At 45.5% G+C, this 24,287-nt stretch overlaps 3 protein-coding genes and 2 pseudogenes across 3 annotated transcripts; 4 read left to right on the top strand and 1 right to left on the bottom strand.

Annotated features, from left to right (window-relative positions):
• Positions 1 to 3,190: 3,190 nt before the first annotated feature.
• LOC127664176 (ubiquitin-like protein 5) lies at positions 3,191 to 6,186 on the bottom strand (annotated as a pseudogene).
• Positions 6,187 to 6,632: 446 nt separating this feature from the next.
• Positions 6,633 to 8,716, top strand: LOC127664175 (SNW domain-containing protein 1-like; annotated as a pseudogene).
• Positions 8,717 to 12,774: 4,058 nt separating this feature from the next.
• LOC127664174 (transcription elongation factor 1 homolog) lies at positions 12,775 to 13,026 on the top strand. Its single transcript, XM_052156036.1, has one exon. The coding sequence runs from the start codon at positions 12,775 to 12,777 to the stop codon at positions 13,024 to 13,026; it is 252 nt and encodes an 83-aa protein (XP_052011996.1).
• Positions 13,027 to 17,820: 4,794 nt separating this feature from the next.
• LOC127664173 (transcription elongation factor 1 homolog) lies at positions 17,821 to 18,072 on the top strand. Its single transcript, XM_052156035.1, has one exon. It carries the CDS (start codon positions 17,821 to 17,823, stop codon positions 18,070 to 18,072), a length of 252 nt encoding a protein of 83 aa, XP_052011995.1.
• A 4,801-nt stretch (positions 18,073 to 22,873) lies between these two features.
• On the top strand, positions 22,874 to 23,125 carry LOC127664172 (transcription elongation factor 1 homolog). Its single transcript, XM_052156033.1, has one exon. The coding sequence runs from the start codon at positions 22,874 to 22,876 to the stop codon at positions 23,123 to 23,125; it is 252 nt and encodes an 83-aa protein (XP_052011993.1).
• Positions 23,126 to 24,287: the final 1,162 nt, after the last annotated feature.

The raw sequence follows: 24,287 nt of genomic DNA, 5'->3' as shown, positions 1-24,287 counted from the left end.
TATTTTAAAATAAACAGCATGTTACAGGCGTGGGCCATGATAGTCTTCCTGGTTCTTGTCCTCAGAGAAAACATGTATGTATGGATGGATGGATGGATGTATGTATGGATGGATGGTTTTGGTTTTTTGAGACAGGGTTTCTCTGTGCAGCCCTGGCAGTTCTGGAACTGGCTTGCAGACCAGGCTGACCTTAAATTCAGAGATCTATCTCCTGAATGCTGGGATTAAAGGTGTGTACCACCATGCCCAGCGATAACCTTTGTTTTTAAACTGGCCATTCCAAGGTCTGTTTTATACCTTTGTTTGATGTCTGTATCCTAGAACAATGCGCCGTGCTCGCGCGCGCACACACACACAGACAGACAGACAGACAGAGAGAGTCAGGTAGCAATGCATGTCTAGTAAATACTCTAGCTAACTCCATTGTCTTCCAGCCAGAGCCCTTTCCTTGGTATAGCAAACCTGTTTTGATGGAGAGTATAGTTTTACTGGAGTTTTCTGTACCAGTATGCATGTGTGCGTGTGTGCCTTTATGCGCGTTACTGGGGATTGACTGTAGAGTGGCACTTGTACTACTAAATACCCCACTGTGGAGCTACATCACCAGCTTCTGTTTTATTTGTTCCTAGACAGTCTCATTGAGTGGTGCATGCTTTTCTTGAACTAAGACTGGCACAGGCTAAGTTAAAGTTCTTCCCCAGCCTCCCAAGAGTGATTGCAGGTCTGTTCCACCAGGCCTGGCTGGACCAGTCCATTTTAAAATATAAATCCCAAAGCTCTAGCTTTAGATTTCTGTCTTCTGCCTTGCAGAAAATCAGTTGTCTTGTTTTGCTTTTAATTACCAAGCAATCGCTCTTGAATTTTTGCCTCTCGTCTTTTGTGGAGTTTCATGTGAGGTTCAATAGTTGCCTAACTCCCTTGCATCTATGGTTACTATTTTTGTGTGCATCCAAATGGCCTCCCAGGTATGTATAAGCCTGTAGTTCGAGTCCCTCTGTCACTCACACCTGTGAGTGTTTTAAGAACTGAGCTGTTGTGTTTTAATAGAAGTGGTCCTCACTCTGCTTACCACCAATGGTGGGTTTCACTCAGTCTTCCTGCCCTTGCTTCGGCTATACAGAAGGCTTTCTTGCTGTCACTGTAACACTTAAAAAAAATGTACCAACTTGTCTATGGGCACACAGCAGTGGTTTAAAGGAACCATTTTTAATATTACTATTATGTGTAGATATGTGTGCATAAAACGTGTGAATAATATGTGTCTGAGAACAGCACACAATAGTTTAGAGAGACTCAATTTTTTTTTGGTCTTGGTTTTTTGAGACAGGGTTTCTCTGTGTGGCCCTGGCTGTGCTAGAACTTACTCTGTAGACCAGGCTGGCCTCGAACTCAGAAATCCACCTGCCTCTGCCTCCCAAATGCTGGGTGGGATTAAGGGCATGTGCCACCACTGCCAGGCAAGACTCTATTTTTAACATTATTGGTGTGTGTGTGTGTGTGTGTGTGTGTGTGTGTGTGTGCATGTATGTGCATGTGTGTGCATGTAAAATGTGTGTATAAGTGCATGTGTATGTGAGTATGGCACACAATGATGATTAGAAAGACTATTTTTACCATTATTAGTATGTGTGTATGTGAGTGAGCATGTGCATGTGTGTGCATATACAATGTGTATATGAGTGTGTTTGTGTGAGTATGGCATACAATTGTAGTTTAGAGAGACTTATTGTTAGCATTATTATTGTGTGTGTATGTGAATGTATTTGTGCATGTATAGGCATATAAAATGTCTGTATGAGTGTGCGTGTGTACGACATGTTTGTGAAGGCAAGAATATACATGCTATGACATGTGTGTAGTGTCAGTTCTCTCCTTCTACCTTTGCATGAGTTCTGGGAACTGAGCTCAGGTGCCCAGGCCTGGGCAGCACGCACTTTTACCTGCTGAGTCATCTCACCAGCCTCTAATTTGTCTTTAGAGTTTACATGTATCCTTTTAACTCCTGGAGTAAATTAATCCCAGACAGTTCCTGAAAGTTATGGACAAATGAGCTAGCTAGAGACAAATTCAAAAGTCACAAGTGATCGGTTTAAGCTGGTTATATCTCTTCAGACTTATGACAATCAATAAATGGTACTTTCATAATGCTAAAAATAAGCCATAAAGCTCTCATGAATGAGAGAACATTTTCTTATGAATCTAATCTGCTTAGGCAGCAGAATTGAAGAAAGGTCAAACTAGAGCAGAGCCAGAGAAGCAACCAGTCCCACCTGCTGATTTTGTTCTGACAGCAATTATTCTATACCTTTTCCTCATATCACTCAAGTCTATATATTAATTTCTATTAATTACACACGATTTATATTATAGCACTCTGTTTGTCAATGAAGGGTCTAGTAGAGCAGTGTGTTCTACTGTTTCCTCTGTTACATTAGTAGCTGTGTAAACGCTGAAATCCTTTCTTAACATAATATACTCAGAGGCTCTTTAGAGAAATGCAAATTGGGTTTTTTTGTTTTTTTTTGTTTGTTCGTTTGTTTTGCTTTGTTATGTTTTGCTTATACATTTGGGACAGAATCGGGCTTCTTATCTCAGGTTAGACTTCATCCACTATCCTCCTGCCTCAGTCTCAGGAATGCTAGGACTGTATGTGCATGATGTCACACTCAGGTTTCACAGAAATTTCATTCTATGAAAAACTTCAGTCTAGTTGAAACTAGTTCAGTTCATATTGAATCATTTTCCAGTACCATGGTGTGGAAGCTGGGTTGTGTGTCCTCTCTGATGAGGGAGGGGGACTATCCTCCCATTACCATTTTGTCAAGGAAAGTAGATTTCATGAATGTACACATAGCTTATAATCTTTTTAAAAGAATTATTTATTTGCTCTGTGTATATGTGTACACGGTAGCTGTCTTCAGACACATGAAGAGGTCCATCTCACATTCCATTACAGATGGTTGTGAGCCACCATGTGGTTGCTGGAAAGTGAACTCTGGAGAAGCAGTCAGTGCTCTTAACCACTGAGCCATCTCTCCAATCCCACAGCTTATAATCTTTTAATTGCTGTTGTTTTTTGGACAGCAGCAAAGTTTTTATTCATGTGAACTGTTAAAAATGACCATCTCTACCAGTGTCAAATGAGGGTGGGAAAGAAAGGTATGGTAGAGGAGGAGGAAGGAATTCCACTTTACAGGTAATAAAGCTCCAGGCTCATCCCATCGTGGATTTCATAATCTCCGAGAGACATGTGGTCCTTAAAAATCATGTACCACTTTTTAAGAACGATCATATTCCATCGGGTGCCATTTTGAGCCGCTTTATCAGTTTCTTCAAGTCGCCGATGGTGTCATCGGTGTTGCACTTAATGCAGACTTTCTTTCCTAGACGGTCATTGCAAACCACCTCAATCACTGTGGCTAGAGCTCCAATGTCCTCGAACCAATCAATGAAGCAGCTTGCAGCTTGAACACTGAACCCTGGCAGGATTTTGGGATTGAACTTTTTTAATATGTAAAGACTGTGGAACGTTTAAACCCTCTCTACAGTTGCAGCCACTGGGGCCTAACACCTTCCTCCCCTCTTTAGGTTAGATTCACCCGCTAGGACAGTCCATGAACCTGGTGAGGGGCATCTTCTTCTGCTTCTTCAAGAGCAAATCACAGCTTCCAGAGGGCTAGTCTTGCACTCTGTAGTCCAAATAACCCAACAAAGGTCAGCTGTACATGGTAAGTCCAACAATTGAGGAGTTTCTCAGTCCCACGAGGCTAGTTGTTTCAACCAGACTTCTGTAGAAGGAGGTTCCAACAGATGTGAGGGCAAGTCGTTGTAAGCAGGGGAAGAAGATTGAGCCTTCCTTCTTCCAGGTTCCTCAGGTAGGCCTCCCGCAGAAGGTGTGGCCCAGATTAAAAGTGTGTACCGCCGCACCTGGACCTGAGACTTGCTTTGTACCAGGGTGACCTTGAATTCAGAGTCCTAGGATTAAAGGCCTGTACTACCTTGCCTGAGCCTAAACTTTTCACAACCACTACGCCTCAAGATCTCCCTGCCAAGATCCAGATCAGAAACTTGTATCTTCCTGCCTGAAGATCTGGATCACAGGTGAGCCCTCCCATTCTGGATTAGTTCATTCCAGATAGAGTCAAGTTGACAACCAGGAATATCTATTACAATGTGGGAAATCAGGAATGCATAGACCAAAACCTTTAATCCCAGGGGAGAAAGCCAAGTAGATCTCTGAGTTTAAGGCCAGCCAGAGATAGAGCAAGTTCTAGGTTTCTCTTCATTAACTATTACCTATATTAGTGGCGCTTTTAATGAAGAATGTCAAGGATGCCTATTGCAGCAAATATTTTAGTCGCCAAAACAGGGCATTGAGGGGCTGGAGATATTGGCTCAGTGTCTCAGATGGCTTGCTGCTCTTCCCAAGGACCCGATATTTGGTTGCCAATGTAACAGGGCCCCAGATCTTAGCACAGCTGACTCCATGATGAAAATATCATTCAGGCTGTATAACTGCATAGAGACAGCACCATCTCTGGGGTCAGCTGAAGAGCTGAGAATCTCTCAGTTTGGTGTTTAATCAACTGAGTTTGCTAGGTGTTTCCTCTTTGGAAAGATTCAAATCCCAGAAGCTTTCTGACTCCTTTTCCTTTTTCTTTCTCTCTTTTTCTCTTTCTGGGAGGGAGTGGCAGAGAAGAAGGGGAAATGCCGGGGGTGCAAAAAGCTGGTCCTGTGTGTCTGGAGCTGCCTGTGGCTGCTTGAGGGGAGGATGCTCTGCCTCTCCCTCCTCAGCGAGTCACATGGAAGAGGAGAAGTGCAGAGCTGTGCTCTGCCCACAGCTTATAATCATAAAGATGACCTTGCCAATGCAATTTTCATCTCGATAAGTGTGTGTACATTGTAAGCTCCAGAGATTTCACACCACCACACACAAACAAAAAAATTCCAGACAAAGTTCTTGAGGAAAAGAGGAAACAACCATCACATGCTATCTTTTCTTTCTTTCTTTTTCTTTTTTTAAAATTTATTTACTTACTTATTTTATGTAATGAGTACATTGGCACTCTTCTCAGACACACCACAAGAGGGCATCAGATCCCATTACAGATGGTTGTGAGCCACCGTGTGGTTGCTGGGAATTGAACTCAGGGCCTCTGGAAAAGCAGTCAGTTCTCTGGTTGTCTCGATGTCTTCTCCTCTCTCTCTCTCTCTCTCTCTCTGTGTGTGTGTGTGTGTGTGTGTGTGTGTGTGTGTGTGTGTGTGTAGAGTTGGGTGACTATACCAGAGGAGTCAGTAGAGTGGAGTCCACAGAAGATAAAGGTCTGCTGAGATTCTCATTTGAGACATGCTTATGACAGGGAGACATGCTGGAGGACCATGAGTACTCCGAACACTCAATGAGAAACTCAGTCCTGTCATTTCCGCCTTGTCTCCTCAGAGTTTACATCTGCTTCAGCATAGCCTATTTGAACAATGATGTGATCAAGCTCAGAGGACGATTGTTAACAGTTGGTGTTTAAATAAGACATCAAAATACTTCAGACATCAAAATACTATTGCTGTTGCCCTTAGTTGTCTCCAAGGAATTCAAATTCAGTTCCAATGTTGAAAAGAGCATGTATTTTGGGCCTAGGCCTCAGAGGAATCGAACTGGATCTGACCCAAAGCCTCTTCCCTGAGCACTAACTTCCCTAATACCAGAAGGTGCTAGGCAAGGTGCCAGAGGAGGAAATAACTCAATAATCCTACCCTGCATGACACTGGAAATTTAGTCAACTGTAGCTAATGAGGTCATCAGTCTCAAAGGAGAACCTCCTATTGCTACTTTCTTAAACCAGCATAACTCCTAATGACATTCTAAATGTTATCCTAATACCCACAGATAGGTGAAACTTTGAAGCTATATCAAGGGAATCTTCTTTTTCACAGCAAACGGAGACAATTACATAGAGACACAACTAGTCAAAATGCAGAGAAAAGGCCTTGTAGTGCCCAGGCCCTGTTGAGACATCAGCTACATAGCCTTTACACTTAAGGCTCAGAGCAGAAAGTTGGCAAGAATCAGATAACCAGGAAGAATGTAGTATGACTGAGTCTTCTGGATAAAACAAGAAAACTAGACTCAGGACATCTCAACAACATAGTGACTTACAAGACATAAACAATGACAGCACCAATTGGCATTACAGGGTAATGTGAGATATCACACAGGGATCCAGTACCAGATGAGAAGCTATAGGCAGATAATGACTTCCAAAAAGAAGAGCGTTCATGTTCTATAGGGTTGAGCATTCTAATGTGTGTGTGTGTGTGTGTGTGTGTGAGAGAGAGAGAGAGAGAGAGAGAGAGAGAGACAGAAAGAGACATAGAATAATAAAAAAAATATCAGGCAGTGAATTTGGGAGGGAGAAGAAGGAGGGGATACATTGGACTGGTTGGGAAAGGAGGGGAAGAATGATGGAATTATATAATATTCTAAACATTAAAAAATAATTAAAAATTTAAAAATAGCATCTTGGGAGATGCATGGCTCCACATGCACATGTAGCAGAGAATGGCCTTGTCTGACATCAGTGGGAGGAGAGACCCTTGATCCTGGGAAGGCTCTATAGATGCCCCAGCATAGGGGGATGCTGGAGAGAGAACTGGGGCAGGAGAGGATAGGTGGGTGGGTATAGGAGCACACTCAGAGGCAAAAGGGGGAGGAGAGAGGGCAGATGGGATGGGAGATTATGGAGGGGTAAGCCAGGAGGGAGGGGATGTCATCTGAGATATAAAGGAATGGAATGATTAATAAAAAATAATAAAAAGAATTGTCCTTTTGTTTTATTGATGCAGTGATTGAATTATGCTAGGAACAGGGTGTGGTCCTATCAGGAGGTGTGTCCCCATGACTTACTTACTTACTTACTTATATATATATACACTCAAGCTCTGCCCAATATGAGATGCACTAGTCTATCCTTGCTACCTTTGAATTAGGAAGAAAGTGGCTACCTGATCTGGACCAGCCTGGTCTATAGAAAGGGTTCCAGCACATCTAGGACTACACAGAAAAACTTTATCTAAGAAAGAAAGAAGTTTCTTACCTGGCTTAGTCCTCCTTCAGAGAAGAAGGTGCTCACCAGGTTTTTTACATGAGCCTACTCAGCTATCTCAGACCAGCTTGAAGCTGAAACAAAGGCAAGATCTCTGAGATTTCAGCAGACCTCGCTGGTTTTCCCTTGAAGAGAGCATCCCCGATATGGGCACAGGAAAGACTGGAATCCACAATTGTTGGGGGATTTTGGAGATGGAGGTACTTTCCCAGAAATCCATGTGGCCCAGTACTCTCTGGATTTTGGCTGAAAGAAAAAAAAATGTCAAATTCACTGGCCATTCAGTTGGATCATGAAGAGAAAATTAATTCAATGCCATCGCTAGACTGGGACCGTCCAAAGACAAGGTCATTTACGGCAAACGCACTGGCCTCGTTCCAAAGGAGGTTAGGAATGCAGATAACCCAGACAGTGAAGGCCCAATGAAGAGACCATTAAAAAGATCACAGAGAAGACAAGAGTGGCCTTGCAGAAGATAACATCGAGGAAGGTTGCTGTGGCCATGCCAGGTCATGCAGCTGACAAGCTGGGTCCTGCTCAGTATACTACACACCACCTTGGCAAGGAGCAACACTCAATTCTGGAGCTAAACAGGGTTATTCAGATGATAGAAATGCAGAAAGACCCAATGGAGCCTCCAAGATTCAAGATTAGTAGGAAAAGTCCCCGGGGCCCACCCTCTCCTCCTGCACCTGTCATGCTCTCTGCTACTCAGAAGAGGACTGTTAAAGAACAGCAGGACTGGAAGATCCCGCATTGTATATCCAACTGGAAGAACCTGAAGGGTTACACGATTCCATTGGATAAACGGGTGGCGGCTGATGGAGGAGGGCTGTAGCTTACACCTGTAAATGGAAAGCTTGCCAAACTGGCTGAAGTGCTGTACCTTGCTGAGCAGAGGCTCGTGCAGGCGTGGAAATGTGAGCCCAATTGGAGAAAAAGATGGCTCAAAGAGAAAGGGAGAAACACAAAGAGAAACTCCGAGAAATGGCCCAGAATGCCAGAGAAAGGAGAGTTGGGCTGAAACTCCATGAGGAAAAAGAGGATGGAGAGGCCCATGAAAGGGATGGAACCCACCATGACAGGCGAAAACAGGCAGCGGGACCGGAACCTTTCCAGGGCAGTGCCTGAGAAGAGGTCAAAACCACAGAGAAATGAAAATGGAGATATCAGTGAAGTCATTGCTCTTGCTGTGCCCAATCCTCAAGCTTCCAATTCCAGTGTGACCGAAGGTTCTTCAACCAATCCAAGGGTATGCACAGCGGGTTTGCAGGTGGAGAAGATGAAATTTACAATGTTTATGAACAGGCCTGGAGAGGGGGGAAAGATGTGGCTCAGAGTATCCACAGACCCAGTCAAAACTGGACAAGGACATGTACAGTGATGACCTTGGAACCAGGATGAAGACCAACAGAGTCATTCCTGAGAAGGCGTTGTTTTCTGGTTCAGAACAGACATAGAGAGGGCAAGAGGGACCAGTTCACTTCGAGCAAGATCCTTTTGGTTTGGACAAGTTTTTGGCAGAAACAAAGCAGCACGGTGGTTCTAAAAGACCCTGCAAAAGCAGTTGCCCCAAGGAACAGGAGCATGAAGGCAAGAAGCGGAGGAAGGAGTAGATAGGCCTCTTGAAACTAAAGCTGATGCATACAGCAGAGGATTGCCTGGGCTACACTCTGGGAGAAGATCTACCTAACCCTCAAGAGACTTGAGGCCCTAGGAAGGGGGGCCTGGAGGGGTGGAGTTTGCTGGTAGGGAGTGGGGACATCCTTTTGGAGACAAAGGGGAAGAGGAATGGGATGAGGAACTGCCAGTTGGGGGACCTGGAGGGGGATAAAAAATGAACTGTAAAAAAAACAGATGAAAGGTAAAAAGAATAAAACACATGATATTGTTTTCTTTCTTTTATCTTTAAGATTTATTTATTTTATGCATGGGAGTTCAGCATCGTTCTCCTCAGACACACCAGAAGAATCCACCAGATCTTGTTAAAGATGGTGGCTGGGAATTGAACTCAGGACCTCCAGAAGAACAGCCAGTGCTCTTAACAGCTGAGCCATCTCTCCAGCATATGACTTTGCTTTCTTACATGCTAAGTTAATGCTCAGGATTTTGTAAATGATGTGTTTGCCTCTGGCTGTCTAGAGTTCTGGAAAGCCCATTTGTCCATGAGCATGTATCCAATAGATTAAAATTTTGGTTCTTGCAGGGCAGTGGTGGCCCATGCCTATAATCCCAGCACTCTGGGAGGCAGAGGCAGGTGGATTTCTGAGTTCGAGCCCAGCCTGGTCTAAAGAGTGAGTTCCAGGACAGCCAGGGCTACACAGAGAAACCCTGTTTCTAAAACCAAATCCAAAAACAAAAAAAAAAATTTGATTCTTCTATCATGTCAGTCATGACCAAATCACTAAAAAAAATTGATAACTGCAAAATAATTCACACACTCTCTGAACAATTAAAATAATTTTTCATTGAAATTTAAATTGGGGAAATTGGGTTATAATTCTCAAATGGCAAATAAAAATGATTTTAATGCACAATTGGAGAATGTTTGGATTTAATATCAATGAGAAATGACTTAACATCATCATAACTATTCTAGAGTTCTATCATCTGATACTATTTTGAGAAACATTTGGCCAAGTATTCTCCAGACCATGCACGAGTTACATAAAGCAACCTGTCTGCTGAACCCTGTGCCTCTAGCCTTTCCCACATGTGTAATTTGGTGGAATTTTCAAAGCAAAGTCTATTGGCCAGAGGGGTGTGGCTAGTTCTACACATTTCAGCATCACAGACCTCTTAGGAAGTCACAGCTGATCTCAATGATCATCAACTCAGGCTTGAATTCCCAAGTCCTCCAGAATTCAAATCCCCTAAAAATGAGCATTCAAATATTCATGTGTGTGTGTGTGTGTGTGTGTGTGTGTGTGTGTGTGTGTTATAGAAAGAAAGAGACAGACATAGAGAGAATAATGGAAAGAATAACAGGCAGTGGATTTGGGAGGGAGTAGAAGGAGAGGCACATTGGAGAGGTTGGAAGGCTGGGGCAGAATGATGGAATTATAAAATGTTCTAAAAATTAACAATTAATTAAAACTAGCATCTTGGGGATGGAGATGTAGTTCAGTGGGAGAGTGGTGACTTAGCATGCTCAATGGTTTGGAACTGACACCCTATGTTGTTTAAAAAGGTTCAAGACTAAGTGCTACTTACTATACTATCTGCTTCTGTGTCAAGTTAACGCAGTCTGGAATTATCTCAGAGAAAGGAGCTTCAGTTGAGGAAATGCCTCCATGAGATCCAGCGGTGGGGCATTTTCTCAATTAGTGATCAAACAGAAAGGGCCGCTTGTGGGTGGTGCCATCTCTGAGCTGGTAGTCTTGGGTTCTATAAGAGAGCAGGCTGAACAAGCCAGGGGAAGCAAGCCAGTAAGAAATATCCCTGCATGGCCTCTGCATCAGCTCCTGCTTCCTGACCTGCTTGAGTTCCAGTCCTGACTTCCTTTGGTGATAAACAACTGTGTAAAAGTATAAGCCTAATAAACCCTTTCCTCCCCAACTGAATCTTGGTCGTGATGTTTTGTCCAAGAATAGACACCATGACTACTACACTATTACAGACTGAGTGTTCATGAAGCTGGCAATTACTTTAAAGTTTGAAGGGACTGGGATTTCCTATTTTGTGAGTTGTATGCCTGTCTCCCTTTCCCATTCACATACCAGTTTCTTATTGTTGATTTGTGAAAACTGCTTCTATATTCCTATTATAATGTTTATTTTAGACATTAATAATGATTTTTCCTGGGAGGTCCAGAGAGTTGGGGAAATGAAGGGGAGAGGAGGGGGAGGGAAAGGTGCGTGAGGATCAGGTCGTGGACTGGACAGGAGAGAGGTAAGAGAAGGTCAGAAAATCTTTTTCTTTAAATTTTTTTTTTCCATACAGGGTTTCTCTGTGTAGCCCTGGCTGTCCTGGAACTCACTCTGTAGACCAGGCTGGCCTTGAACTCAGAAATATGCCTGCCTCTGCCTCTCAAGTGCTGGGATTAAAGATGTGAGCCACCACTTGCAGGATTAATTTTTTTTGTTTCTTTGTTTTATATATATATATATATATATATATATATATATATATATATATATATATATATTTGAGACAGGGTTTCTCTGTGTAGCCCTGACTGTGCTAGAACTCTCTCTGTACAGCAGGCTTGGCCTCAAACTCAGAAATCTGCCTGCCTCTGCCTCCCAAGGGCTGGGATTAAAGGTGTGTGCCTCCACTGCCCAGCTTGAAAGTCAGGAAATGAAATAAAAATATGTAGCAGTGGAGGATGAGGAACTGGGTGTAGCCATGGGAAGGTTGCAAATGCCAGGGAAGTGAGAGTTTCCTAGGATCCAACAGGGATGGCTTTAGTGAAAATGCACAGTGAAGACAAGATAGAACCTGTACAGACAGGCGCCAGTAGATAGGCAAGGCCCCCATTCAAGGGATGGGGCCACCCACCCTTCTCAAAGGTTTGTTTTTAATTATTATTTATTTATTGAATGTATATGAGAAAACTATCACTGTCTTCAGACAAGGTTTGAACCCAGAAATGTTCCTGTTCTAAGGAAAGATAGACACAAACAATGAAGCAGAGACTGAAGGAGGGGCCATCCGGGGACCTTCCCCCACGGGGATCCGTCCTGTTCACAGACATCAAAGCCAGACACTGTTGCTGTTGAAAATTGGAGCTTGGTGACAGGAACTCGGTGTGGCTGTTTCCACGGAGGTTCGGCCGGCACCTGACCAATGTAGCTGGGATGATCACAGCCTACCATCAGGCTGAGGCAGCTGACCAAGATGAAGGAGCTGGCTGAAGGACTGGAGGAGCAGAGGGGGACTGCAACACCACAGGAACAACAATGTTTGCTAACCAGACCACCCAGAGCTCCCGGGGAGGGACTAGACCACCAACCAGGGAGAGCACAGGGAGGGGGTCCATGGCTCCAGACACATAGGAAGCAGAGGAGCCCTTCTCTGACATCAGTAGGAGGGGAGACCCTTGGTCCTGAGGAGGTTTGATGAGCCCGCAAAGGGGGATGCAGTAGCTGTGGGGCTTGTGTTGCATCACCCCCACGGAGGCAAAGGGAAGAGGGGAGAGGGCAGATGGGTGAGGGGATTGAGGAGGGATAAAGCGGAAGGGGGATGACATTTGAGATATAACGGAAAGGAATAACACATTTTGAAAAAAAACATAATAAACAATGAATTGTCCTTTTGTTCGATTGGTTGGTGTGGTGATTGAAATATGCTTGGAAGAGGGTGTGGTACTGTCAAAGGGTGTGGCCTTGTTCGAGGAGGTGTGTCCCTGCGGAGGCGGGGCTTGGAGGAAATATATACTCAAGTTCTGCTCAGTGTGAGACACAATAGTCTCTCCTTGCTACCTTCTAACTGGGAAGCAGAGGCCAGCAAATACCTGGTCTAGGTCAGCCCGGTATGTAGAGTCCCACCACTTCTTTGCGCTCATGCATTTACTAGGTAGCACATCTTTTGGAACGGACTTCAACCTTAGACCCACTGAACCAACTAGCCTCGTGCGACTGAGCAACTAACAAGTAGATTCTTTTACTTCCCGTTCACAGGGCACCATTGTTGGAGAAGTTGGACTACAGATTGGTTTATCCCCTCTGCAGCCATGGGACGAAGGAAGTCCAGCCGGAAGCCGCCCTCCCAGAAGAAGAGGACAGGCACTCTGGAGACCGAGTTCACTTGCCCTTTCTGCAACCACGAGAAGTCTTGTGAGGTGAAAATGAACCATGCTCGAAAGATCGGAGACATCTCCTGTGCCGTGTGCCGAGAGGAATTCCAGACGCCCATCACACACCTGTCAGAACCAGTGGATGTGTTCAGCGACTGGGTAGACGCCTGTGAGGCAGCCAATCTGTAGTGATGTCAAGGATCTGCCCCTCCCCAGCCCCCCTATGGCTACTGAGCCAGAGAATCTCCAGGACTCTGGGGTATAGGTCCAGGGCTGGGACAGCCCTCCCTCTGTGTGGATGGAGTGGATGTGAGTGACTCCTGTGGCTGGGCTTTGCGGGGGAATACCATTCTCTTAGTTTGCTTTTGTAGAAAAGGTAGGGGCTAGTTGCAGAAACTCATGGGTCTGTCAGTAAAGCAACCAGTGTGTAAGGCAAAAGAGAAGCGGGCTTGGGGGGTGGGGGGTGCGAGTGGGGGATGGGGTGGTGGTAGCACACGCCTTTAATCCCAGCACTTGGGAGGCAGAGGCAGGCAGATTTCTGACTTTGAGGTCAGCCTGGTCTACAGCAGGATTCCATGACAACCAGGACTACACAGAAAAAAAAAAAAAAAAACTGTCTCGAAAAAACAAAAACAAAAACAAAGAAAAAAACGAGTTCCAGTGCTGTCAGAACTACTCAGAAAAGCCTCATCTGAGAAAGAAAGGGACGTCTTACCTGGCTTGGTCCTCCTTCAGAGAAGATGTGCTCACCAACTCTATACCTGCGCCTCCTCAGCTATCTCAGGACCAACTTGAAGCTGAAGAAATGTCAAAAAGATTCCAAGATTAGGGCAGACCTCACTGGTCTCCTCGCGAACAGTGCTTCCATGATACTGATACAGGAAAGGCTGGAGTCTGCCCTTGTTGGAGTATTTTGGAAATGGAGATACTTTCCCAGAAATCCATGTGGCCCATTGTCCTCTGGATATGGGAGGAAGAAAAGCATTTATAGCAGAGGACTGCCTGGGCTAGCCTCTGGGAGAGAAGATGCGCCTCACCCTGGAGAGGCTTCAGACCCTAGAGAGTGGGGAGGCGGGTGGGGTGTGCTGGTGGGGAGTGGGGACATCTTCTTGGAGACAAGGGGAACAAGAATAGGATGAGGAACTGTGGGGGGGTGGCCGGGAGGGAAGGTCAGTAGGGGGATTAGGACTGAATTGTAAAAAAACAAGATTAAAGATAAGAAAAAGAAAACACACATAACTTTGCTTTCTTTCATTGTTTTCTTTAAGATTTATTTATTTTATATGTGGGAGTTCAGTGGTGTTTCTCTTCAGAAACACCAGAAGAGGCTATCAGATCCTGTTACAGATGGTTGCTGGGAATTGAATTCAGGGCCTCTGGATGAACAGCCAGTGCTCTTAAACACTGAGCCACGTCTCCAGCCTATGACTTTGACTTCCTACATGCAAAGTTAATGTTCAACTGTTCATGAATAATGTGTTTGCCTGACTGTCTAGACTTCCGGAAAGCCCATTTGTCCATGAGCATGTATCCAATAGATTAAAATTTTGGTTCTTGCTGGGCGGTGGTGGCCCACGCCTGTAATCCCAGCACTCTGGGAGGCAGAGGCAGGTGGATTTCTGAGTTCGAGCCCAGCCTGGTCTACAGAGTGAGTTCCAGGATAACCAGGGCTACACAGAGAAACCCTGTCTCTAAAACCAAATCCAACCCCCCCCCAAAAAAAATGGTTCTTCTATCATGTCAGTCATGACCAAATCACTAAAAAAATTGATAACTGCAAAATAATTCACACACTCTCTGAATAATTAAAATGATTTTTCATTGAAATTTAAATTGGGGAAATTGGGTTTTATTTCTCAAATGGCAAATAAAACTGATTTCAATGCACAATTGGAGAATGTTTGGATTTAATATCAATGAGAAATGACTTAACATCATCATAACTATTCTAGAGTTCTAACATCTGATACTATTTTGAGAAACATTTGGCCAAGTATCCTCCAGACCATGCATGAGTTACATAAAGCAACCTGTCTGCTGAACCCTGTGCCTCTAGCCTTTCCCACATGTGTAATTTGGTGGAATTTTCAAAGCAAAGTCTATTGGCCAGAGGGGTGTGGCTAGTTCTACACTTCTCAGCATCACAGAGCTCTTAAAAAGTCACAGCTGATCATCAACTCTGGCTTGAATTCCCAAGTCCTCCAGAATTCACCTCCCCTAAAATTGAGCATTCAAATTTTCATGTGTGTGAGTGTGTGTGTGTGTGTGTGTATGTGTGTGTGTGTGTGTGTGTTATACAAAGAAAGAGACAGACATAGAGAGAATAATGGAAAGAATAACAAGCAATGGATTTGGGAAGGAGTAGAAGGAGGGGGACATTGGAGAGGTTGGAAGGCTGGGGCAGAATGATGGAATTATAAAATGTTCTAAAAATTAACAATTAATTAAAACTAGCATCTTGGGGATGGAGATGTAGTTCAGTGGGAGAGTGGTGACTTAGCATGCTCAATGGTTTGGATCTGACACCCTATGTTGTTTAAAAAGGTTCAAGACTAAGTGCTACTTACTATACTATCTGCTTTTGTGTCAAGTTAACGCAGTCTGGAGTTATCTCAGAGAAAGGAGCTTCAGTTGAGGAAATGCCTCCATGAGATCCAGCTGTGGGACATTTTCTCAATTAGTGAACAAGCAGGGAGGGCCCCTTGTGGGTGGTGCTATTCCTTGGCTGGTGGTCTTGGGTTCTATAAGAAAGCAAGCTGAGCAAGCCAGTAAGAAACATCCCTCCATGGCCTCTGCATCAGCTCCTGTTTCCTGACCTGCTTGAGTTCCAGTCCTGACTTCCTTTGGTGATAAACAACTGTGTAAAAGTATAAGCCTAATAAACCCTTTCCTCCCTAACTGACTTCTTGGTCGTGATGTTTTGTCCAAGAATAGACACCATGACTTCTACACTATGACAGACTGAGTGTTCATGAAGCTGGCTATTACTTTAAAGTTTGGAGGGACTGGGATTTCCTCTTTTGTGAGTTGTATGCCTGTCTCCCTTTCCCATTCACATACTAGTTTCTTATTGTGGATTTGTGAAAACTGCTTCTATATTGCTTTTATAATGTTTATTTTCACCATTAATCATGATTTTCCAGGGAGGTCGAGGGAGTTGGGGAAATGAAACCAAGAGAGGAAGGGGAGGGAAAGGTGCGTGAGGATCAGGTCGTGGACTGGACAGGAGAGAGGTAAGAGAAGGTCAGAAAATCTTTTTCTTTAAATTTTTCTGTTCCATACAGGGTTTCTCTGTGTAGCCCTGGCTGTCCTGAAACTCACTCTGTAGACTAGGCTGGCCTCGAAGTCAGAAATATGCCTGCCTCTGCCTCTCAAGAGCTGGGATTAAAGGTGTGAGCCACCACTTTCCGGATTAATTTTTTGTTTCTTTGTTTTATATATATATATATATATTTGAGACAGGGTTTCTCTGTGTAGCCCTGGCTGTGCTAGAACTCTCTCTGTAGACCACCAGGCTTGGCCTCAAACTCAGAAATCAGCCTGCCTCTGCCTCCCAAGGGCTGGGATTAAAGGTGTGTGCCTCCACTGCCCAGCTTGAAAGTCAGGAAATGAAATAAAAATATGTAGCAGTGGAGGATGAGGAACTGGGTGTAGCCATGGGAAGGTTGCAAATGCCAGGGAAGTGAGAGTTTCCTAGGATCCAACAGGGATGGCTTTAGTGAAAATGCACAGTGAAGACAAGATAGAACCTGTACAGACAGGCGCCAGTAGATAGGCAAGGCCCCCATTCAAGGGATGGGGCCACCCACCCTTCTCAAAGGTTTGTTTTTAATTATTATTTATTTATTGAATGTATATGAGAAAACTATCACTGTCTTCAGACAAGGTTTGAACCCAGAAATGTTCCTGTTCTAAGGAAAGATAGACACAAACAATGAAGCAGAGACTGAAGGAGGGGCCATCCGGGGACCTTCCCCCACGGGGATCCGTCCTGTTCACAGACATCAAAGCCAGACACTGTTGCTGTTGAAAATTGGAGCTTGGTGACAGGAACTCGGTGTGGCTGTTTCCACGGAGGTTCGGCCGGCACCTGACCAATGTAGCTGGGATGATCACAGCCTACCATCAGGCTGAGGCAGCTGACCAAGATGAAGGAGCTGGCTGAAGGACTGGAGGAGCAGAGGGGGACTGCAACACCACAGGAACAACAATGTTTGCTAACCAGACCACCCAGAGCTCCCGGGGAGGGACTAGACCACCAACCAGGGAGAGCACAGGGAGGGGGTCCATGGCTCCAGACACATAGGAAGCAGAGGAGCCCTTCTCTGACATCAGTAGGAGGGGAGACCCTTGGTCCTGAGGAGGTTTGATGAGCCCGCAAAGGGGGATGCAGTAGCTGTGGGGCTTGTGTTGCATCACCCCCACGGAGGCAAAGGGAAGAGGGGAGAGGGCAGATGGGTGAGGGGATTGAGGAGGGATAAAGCGGAAGGGGGATGACATTTGAGATATAACGGAAAGGAATAACACATTTTGAAAAAAAACATAATAAACAATGAATTGTCCTTTTGTTCGATTGGTTGGTGTGGTGATTGAAATATGCTTGGAAGAGGGTGTGGTACTGTCAAAGGGTGTGGCCTTGTTCGAGGAGGTGTGTCCCTGCGGAGGCGGGGCTTGGAGGAAATATATACTCAAGTTCTGCTCAGTGTGAGACACAATAGTCTCTCCTTGCTACCTTCTAACTGGGAAGCAGAGGCCAGCAAATACCTGGTCTAGGTCAGCCCGGTATGTAGAGTCCCACCACTTCTTTGCGCTCATGCATTTACTAGGTAGCACATCTTTTGGAACGGACTTCAACCTTAGACCCACTGAACCAACTAGCCTCGTGCGACTGAGCAACTAACAAGTAGATTCTTTTACTTCCCGTTCACAGGGCACCATTGTTGGAGAAGTTGGACTACAGATTGGTTTATCCCCTCTGCAGCCATGGGACGAAGGAAGTCCAGCCGGAAGCCGCCCTCCCAGAAGAAGAGGACAGGCACTCTGGAGACCGAGTTCACTTGCCCTTTCTGCAACCACGAGAAGTCTTGTGAGGTGAAAATGAACCATGCTCGAAAGATCGGAGACATCTCCTGTGCCGTGTGCCGAGAGGAATTCCAGACGCCCATCACACACCTGTCAGAACCAGTGGATGTGTTCAGCGACTGGGTAGACGCCTGTGAGGCAGCCAATCTGTAGTGATGTCAAGGATCTGCCCCTCCCCAGCCCCCCTATGGCTACTGAGCCAGAGAATCTCCAGGACTCTGGGGTATAGGTCCAGGGCTGGGACAGCCCTCCCTCTGTGTGGATGGAGTGGATGTGAGTGACTCCTGTGGCTGGGCTTTGCGGGGGAATACCATTCTCTTAGTTTGCTTTTGTAGAAAAGGTAGGGGCTAGTTGCAGAAACTCATGGGTCTGTCAGTAAAGCAACCAGTGTGTAAGGCAAAAGAGAAGCGGGCTTGGGGGGTGGGGGGTGCGAGTGGGGGATGGGGTGGTGGTAGCACACGCCTTTAATCCCAGCACTTGGGAGGCAGAGGCAGGCAGATTTCTGACTTTGAGGTCAGCCTGGTCTACAGCAGGATTCCATGACAACCAGGACTACACAGAAAAAAAAAAAAAAAAACAAACCTGTCTCGAAAAAACAAAAACAAAAACAAAGAAAAAAACGAGTTCCAGTGCTGTCAGGACTACTCAGAAAAGCCTCATCTGAGAAAGAAAGGGACGTCTTACCTGGCTTGGTCCTCCTTCAGAGAAGATGTGCTCACCAACTCTATACCTGCGCCTCCTCAGCTATCTCAGGACCAACTTGAAGCTGAAGAAATGTCAAAAAGATTCCAAGATTAGGGCAGACCTCACTGGTCTCCTCGCGAACAGTGCTTCCATGATACTGATACAGGAAAGGCTGGAGTCTGCCCTTGTTGGAGTATTTTGGAAATGGAGATACTTTCCCAGAAATCCATGTGGCCCATTGTCCTCTGGATATGGGAGGAAGAAAAGCATTTATAGCAGAGGACTGCCTGGGCTAGCCTCTGGGAGAGAAGATGCGCCTCACCCTGGAGAGGCTTCAGACCCTAGAGAGTGGGGAGGCGGGTGGGGTGTGCTGGTGGGGAGTGGGGACATCTTCTTGGAGACAAGGGGAACAAGAATAGGATGAGGAACTGTGGGGGGGTGGCCGGGAGGGAAGGTCAGTAGGGGGATTAGGACTGAATTGTAAAAAAACAAGATTAAAGATAAGAAAAAGAAAACACACATAACTTTGCTTTCTTTCATTGTTTTCTTTAAGATTTATTTATTTTATATGTGGGAGTTCAGTGGTGTTTCTCTTCAGAAACACCAGAAGAGGCTATCAGATCCTGTTACAGATGGTTGCTGGGAATTGAATTCAGGGCCTCTGGATGAACAGCCAGTGCTCTTAAACACTGAGCCACGTCTCCAGCCTATGACTTTGACTTCCTACATGCAAAGTTAATGTTCAACTGTTCATGAATAATGTGTTTGCCTGACTGTCTAGACTTCCGGAAAGCCCATTTGTCCATGAGCATGTATCCAATAGATTAAAATTTTGGTTCTTGCTGGGCGGTGGTGGCCCACGCCTGTAATCCCAGCACTCTGGGAGGCAGAGGCAGGTGGATTTCTGAGTTCGAGCCCAGCCTGGTCTACAGAGTGAGTTCCAGGATAACCAGGGCTACACAGAGAAACCCTGTCTCTAAAACCAAATCCAACCCCCCCCCCAAAAAAATGGTTCTTCTATCATGTCAGTCATGACCAAATCACTAAAAAAATTGATAACTGCAAAATAATTCACACACTCTCTGAATAATTAAAATGATTTTTCATTGAAATTTAAATTGGGGAAATTGGGTTTTATTTCTCAAATGGCAAATAAAACTGATTTCAATGCACAATTGGAGAATGTTTGGATTTAATATAAATGAGAAATGACTTAACATCATCATAACTATTCTAGAGTTCTAACATCTGATACTATTTTGAGAAACATTTGGCCAAGTATCCTCCAGACCATGCATGAGTTACATAAAGCAACCTGTCTGCTGAACCCTGTGCCTCTAGCCTTTCCCACATGTGTAATTTGGTGGAATTTTCAAAGCAAAGTCTATTGGCCAGAGGGGTGTGGCTAGTTCTACACTTCTCAGCATCACAGAGCTCTTAAAAAGTCACAGCTGATCATCAACTCTGGCTTGAATTCCCAAGTCCTCCAGAATTCACCTCCCCTAAAATTGAGCATTCAAATTTTCATGTGTGTGAGTGTGTGTGTGTGTGTGTGTGTATGTGTGTGTGTGTGTGTGTGTTATACAAAGAAAGAGACAGACATAGAGAGAATAATGGAAAGAATAACAAGCAATGGATTTGGGAAGGAGTAGAAGGAGGGGGACATTGGAGAGGTTGGAAGGCTGGGGCAGAATGATGGAATTATAAAATGTTCTAAAAATTAACAATTAATTAAAACTAGCATCTTGGGGATGGAGATGTAGTTCAGTGGGAGAGTGGTGACTTAGCATGCTCAATGGTTTGGATCTGACACCCTATGTTGTTTAAAAAGGTTCAAGACTAAGTGCTACTTACTATACTATCTGCTTTTGTGTCAAGTTAACGCAGTCTGGAGTTATCTCAGAGAAAGGAGCTTCAGTTGAGGAAATGCCTCCATGAGATCCAGCTGTGGGACATTTTCTCAATTAGTGAACAAGCAGGGAGGGCCCCTTGTGGGTGGTGCTATTCCTTGGCTGGTGGTCTTGGGTTCTATAAGAAAGCAAGCTGAGCAAGCCAGTAAGAAACATCCCTCCATGGCCTCTGCATCAGCTCCTGTTTCCTGACCTGCTTGAGTTCCAGTCCTGACTTCCTTTGGTGATAAACAACTGTGTAAAAGTATAAGCCTAATAAACCCTTTCCTCCCTAACTGACTTCTTGGTCGTGATGTTTTGTCCAAGAATAGACACCATGACTTCTACACTATGACAGACTGAGTGTTCATGAAGCTGGCTATTACTTTAAAGTTTGGAGGGACTGGGATTTCCTCTTTTGTGAGTTGTATGCCTGTCTCCCTTTCCCATTCACATACTAGTTTCTTATTGTGGATTTGTGAAAACTGCTTCTATATTGCTTTTATAATGTTTATTTTCACCATTAATCATGATTTTCCAGGGAGGTCGAGGGAGTTGGGGAAATGAAACCAAGAGAGGAAGGGGAGGGAAAGGTGCGTGAGGATCAGGTCGTGGACTGGACAGGAGAGAGGTAAGAGAAGGTCAGAAAATCTTTTTCTTTAAATTTTTCTGTTCCATACAGGGTTTCTCTGTGTAGCCCTGGCTGTCCTGAAACTCACTCTGTAGACTAGGCTGGCCTCGAAGTCAGAAATATGCCTGCCTCTGCCTCTCAAGAGCTGGGATTAAAGGTGTGAGCCACCACTTTCCGGATTAATTTTTTGTTTCTTTGTTTTATATATATATATATATATTTGAGACAGGGTTTCTCTGTGTAGCCCTGGCTGTGCTAGAACTCTCTCTGTAGACCACCAGGCTTGGCCTCAAACTCAGAAATCAGCCTGCCTCTGCCTCCCAAGGGCTGGGATTAAAGGTGTGTGCCTCCACTGCCCAGCTTGAAAGTCAGGAAATGAAATAAAAATATGTAGCAGTGGAGGATGAGGATCTGGGTGTAGCCATGGGAAGGTTGCAAATGCCAGGGAAGTGAGAGTTTCCTAGGATCCAACAGGGATGGCTTTAGTGAAAATGCACAGTGAAGACAAGATAGAACCTGTACAGACAGGCGCCAGTAGATAGGCAAGGCCCCCATTCAAGGGATGGGGCCACCCACCCTTCTCAAAGGTTTGTTTTTCATTATTATTTATTTATTGAATGTATATGAGAAAACTATCACTGTCTTCAGACAAGGTTTGAACCCAGAAATGTTCCTGTTCTAAGGAAAGATAGACACAAACAATGAAGCAGAGACTGAAGGAGGGGCCATCCGGGGACCTTCCCCCACGGGGATCCGTCCTGTTCACAGACATCAAAGCCAGACACTGTTGCTGTTGAAAATTGGAGCTTGGTGACAGGAACTCGGTGTGGCTGTTTCCACGGAGGTTCGGCCGGCACCTGACCAATGTAGCTGGGATGATCACAGCCTACCATCAGGCTGAGGCAGCTGACCAAGATGAAGGAGCTGGCTGAAGGACTGGAGGAGCAGAGGGGGACTGCAACACCACAGGAACAACAATGTTTGCTAACCAGACCACCCAGAGCTCCCGGGGAGGGACTAGACCACCAACCAGGGAGAGCACAGGGAGGGGGTCCATGGCTCCAGACACATAGGAAGCAGAGGAGCCCTTCTCTGACATCAGTAGGAGGGGAGAGCCTTGGTCCTGAGGAGGTTTGATGAGCCCGCAAAGGGGGATGCAGTAGCTGTGGGGCTTGTGTTGCATCACCCCCACGGAGGCAAAGGGAAGAGGGGAGAGGGCAGATGGGTGAGGGGATTGAGGAGGGATAAAGCGGAAGGGGGATGACATTTGAGATATAACGGAAAGGAATAACACATTTTGAAAAAAAACATAATAAACAATGAATTGTCCTTTTGTTCGATTGGTTGGTGTGGTGATTGAAATATGCTTGGAAGAGGGTGTGGTACTGTCAAAGGGTGTGGCCTTGTTCGAGGAGGTGTGTCCCTGCGGAGGCGGGGCTTGGAGGAAATATATACTCAAGTTCTGCTCAGTGTGAGACACAATAGTCTCTCCTTGCTACCTTCTAACTGGGAAGCAGAGGCCAGCAAATACCTGGTCTAGGTCAGCCCGGTATGTAGAGTCCCACCACTTCTTTGCGCTCATGCATTTACTAGGTAGCACATCTTTTGGAACGGACTTCAACCTTAGACCCACTGAACCAACTAGCCTCGTGCGACTGAGCAACTAACAAGTAGATTCTTTTACTTCCCGTTCACAGGGCACCATTGTTGGAGAAGTTGGACTACAGATTGGTTTATCCCCTCTGCAGCCATGGGACGAAGGAAGTCCAGCCGGAAGCCGCCCTCCCAGAAGAAGAGGACAGGCACTCTGGAGACCGAGTTCACTTGCCCTTTCTGCAACCACGAGAAGTCTTGTGAGGTGAAAATGAACCATGCTCGAAAGATCGGAGACATCTCCTGTGCCGTGTGCCGAGAGGAATTCCAGACGCCCATCACACACCTGTCAGAACCAGTGGATGTGTTCAGCGACTGGGTAGACGCCTGTGAGGCAGCCAATCTGTAGTGATGTCAAGGATCTGCCCCTCCCCAGCCCCCCTATGGCTACTGAGCCAGAGAATCTCCAGGACTCTGGGGTATAGGTCCAGGGCTGGGACAGCCCTCCCTCTGTGTGGATGGAGTGGATGTGAGTGACTCCTGTGGCTGGGCTTTGCGGGGGAATACCATTCTCTTAGTTTGCTTTTGTAGAAAAGGTAGGGGCTAGTTGCAGAAACTCATGGGTCTGTCAGTAAAGCAACCAGTGTGTAAGGCAAAAGAGAAGCGGGCTTGGGGGGTGGGGGGTGCGAGTGGGGGATGGGGTGGTGGTAGCACACGCCTTTAATCCCAGCACTTGGGAGGCAGAGGCAGGCAGATTTCTGACTTTGAGGTCAGCCTGGTCTACAGCAGGATTCCATGACAACCAGGACTACACAGAAAAAAAAAAAAAAAAACCTGTCTCGAAAAAACAAAAACAAAAACAAAGAAAAAAACGAGTTCCAGTGCTGTCAGGACTACTCAGAAAAGCCTCATCTGAGAAAGAAAGGGACGTCTTACCTGGCTTGGTCCTCCTTCAGAGAAGATGTGCTCACCAACTCTATACCTGCGCCTCCTCAGCTATCTCAGGACCAACTTGAAGCTGAAGAAATGTCAAAAAGATTCCAAGATTAGGGCAGACCTCACTGGTCTCCTCGCGAACAGTGCTTCCATGATACTGATACAGGAAAGGCTGGAGTCTGCCCTTGTTGGAGTATTTTGGAAATGGAGATACTTTCCCAGAAATCCATGTGGCCCATTGTCCTCTGGATATGGGAGGAAGAAAAGCATTTATAGCAGAGGACTGCCTGGGCTAGCCTCTGGGAGAGAAGATGCGCCTCACCCTGGAGAGGCTTCAGACCCTAGAGAGTGGGGAGGCGGGTGGGGTGTGCTGGTGGGGAGTGGGGACATCTTCTTGGAGACAAGGGGAACAAGAATAGGATGAGGAACTGTGGGGGGGTGGCCGGGAGGGAAGGTCAGTAGGGGGATTAGGACTGAATTGTAAAAAAACAAGATTAAAGATAAGAAAAAGAAAACACACATAACTTTGCTTTCTTTCATTGTTTTCTTTAAGATTTATTTATTTTATATGTGGGAGTTCAGTGGTCTTTCTCTTCAGAAACACCAGAAGAGGCTATCAGATCCTGTTACAGATG

Source organism: Apodemus sylvaticus, chromosome 13, assembly GCF_947179515.1.
Source record: "Apodemus sylvaticus chromosome 13, mApoSyl1.1, whole genome shotgun sequence".
NCBI lineage: Eukaryota > Metazoa > Chordata > Mammalia > Rodentia > Muridae > Apodemus > Apodemus sylvaticus.
This window is presented reverse-complemented; position numbering and strand designations above follow the sequence as displayed.

Coding starts and splice junctions, on each gene's coding strand:
- LOC127664174 (XM_052156036.1), top strand. CDS start 12,775: ATGGGACGAAGGAAGTCCAGCCGGAAGCCGCCCTCCCAGAAGAAGAGG.
- LOC127664173 (XM_052156035.1), top strand. CDS start 17,821: ATGGGACGAAGGAAGTCCAGCCGGAAGCCGCCCTCCCAGAAGAAGAGG.
- LOC127664172 (XM_052156033.1), top strand. CDS start 22,874: ATGGGACGAAGGAAGTCCAGCCGGAAGCCGCCCTCCCAGAAGAAGAGG.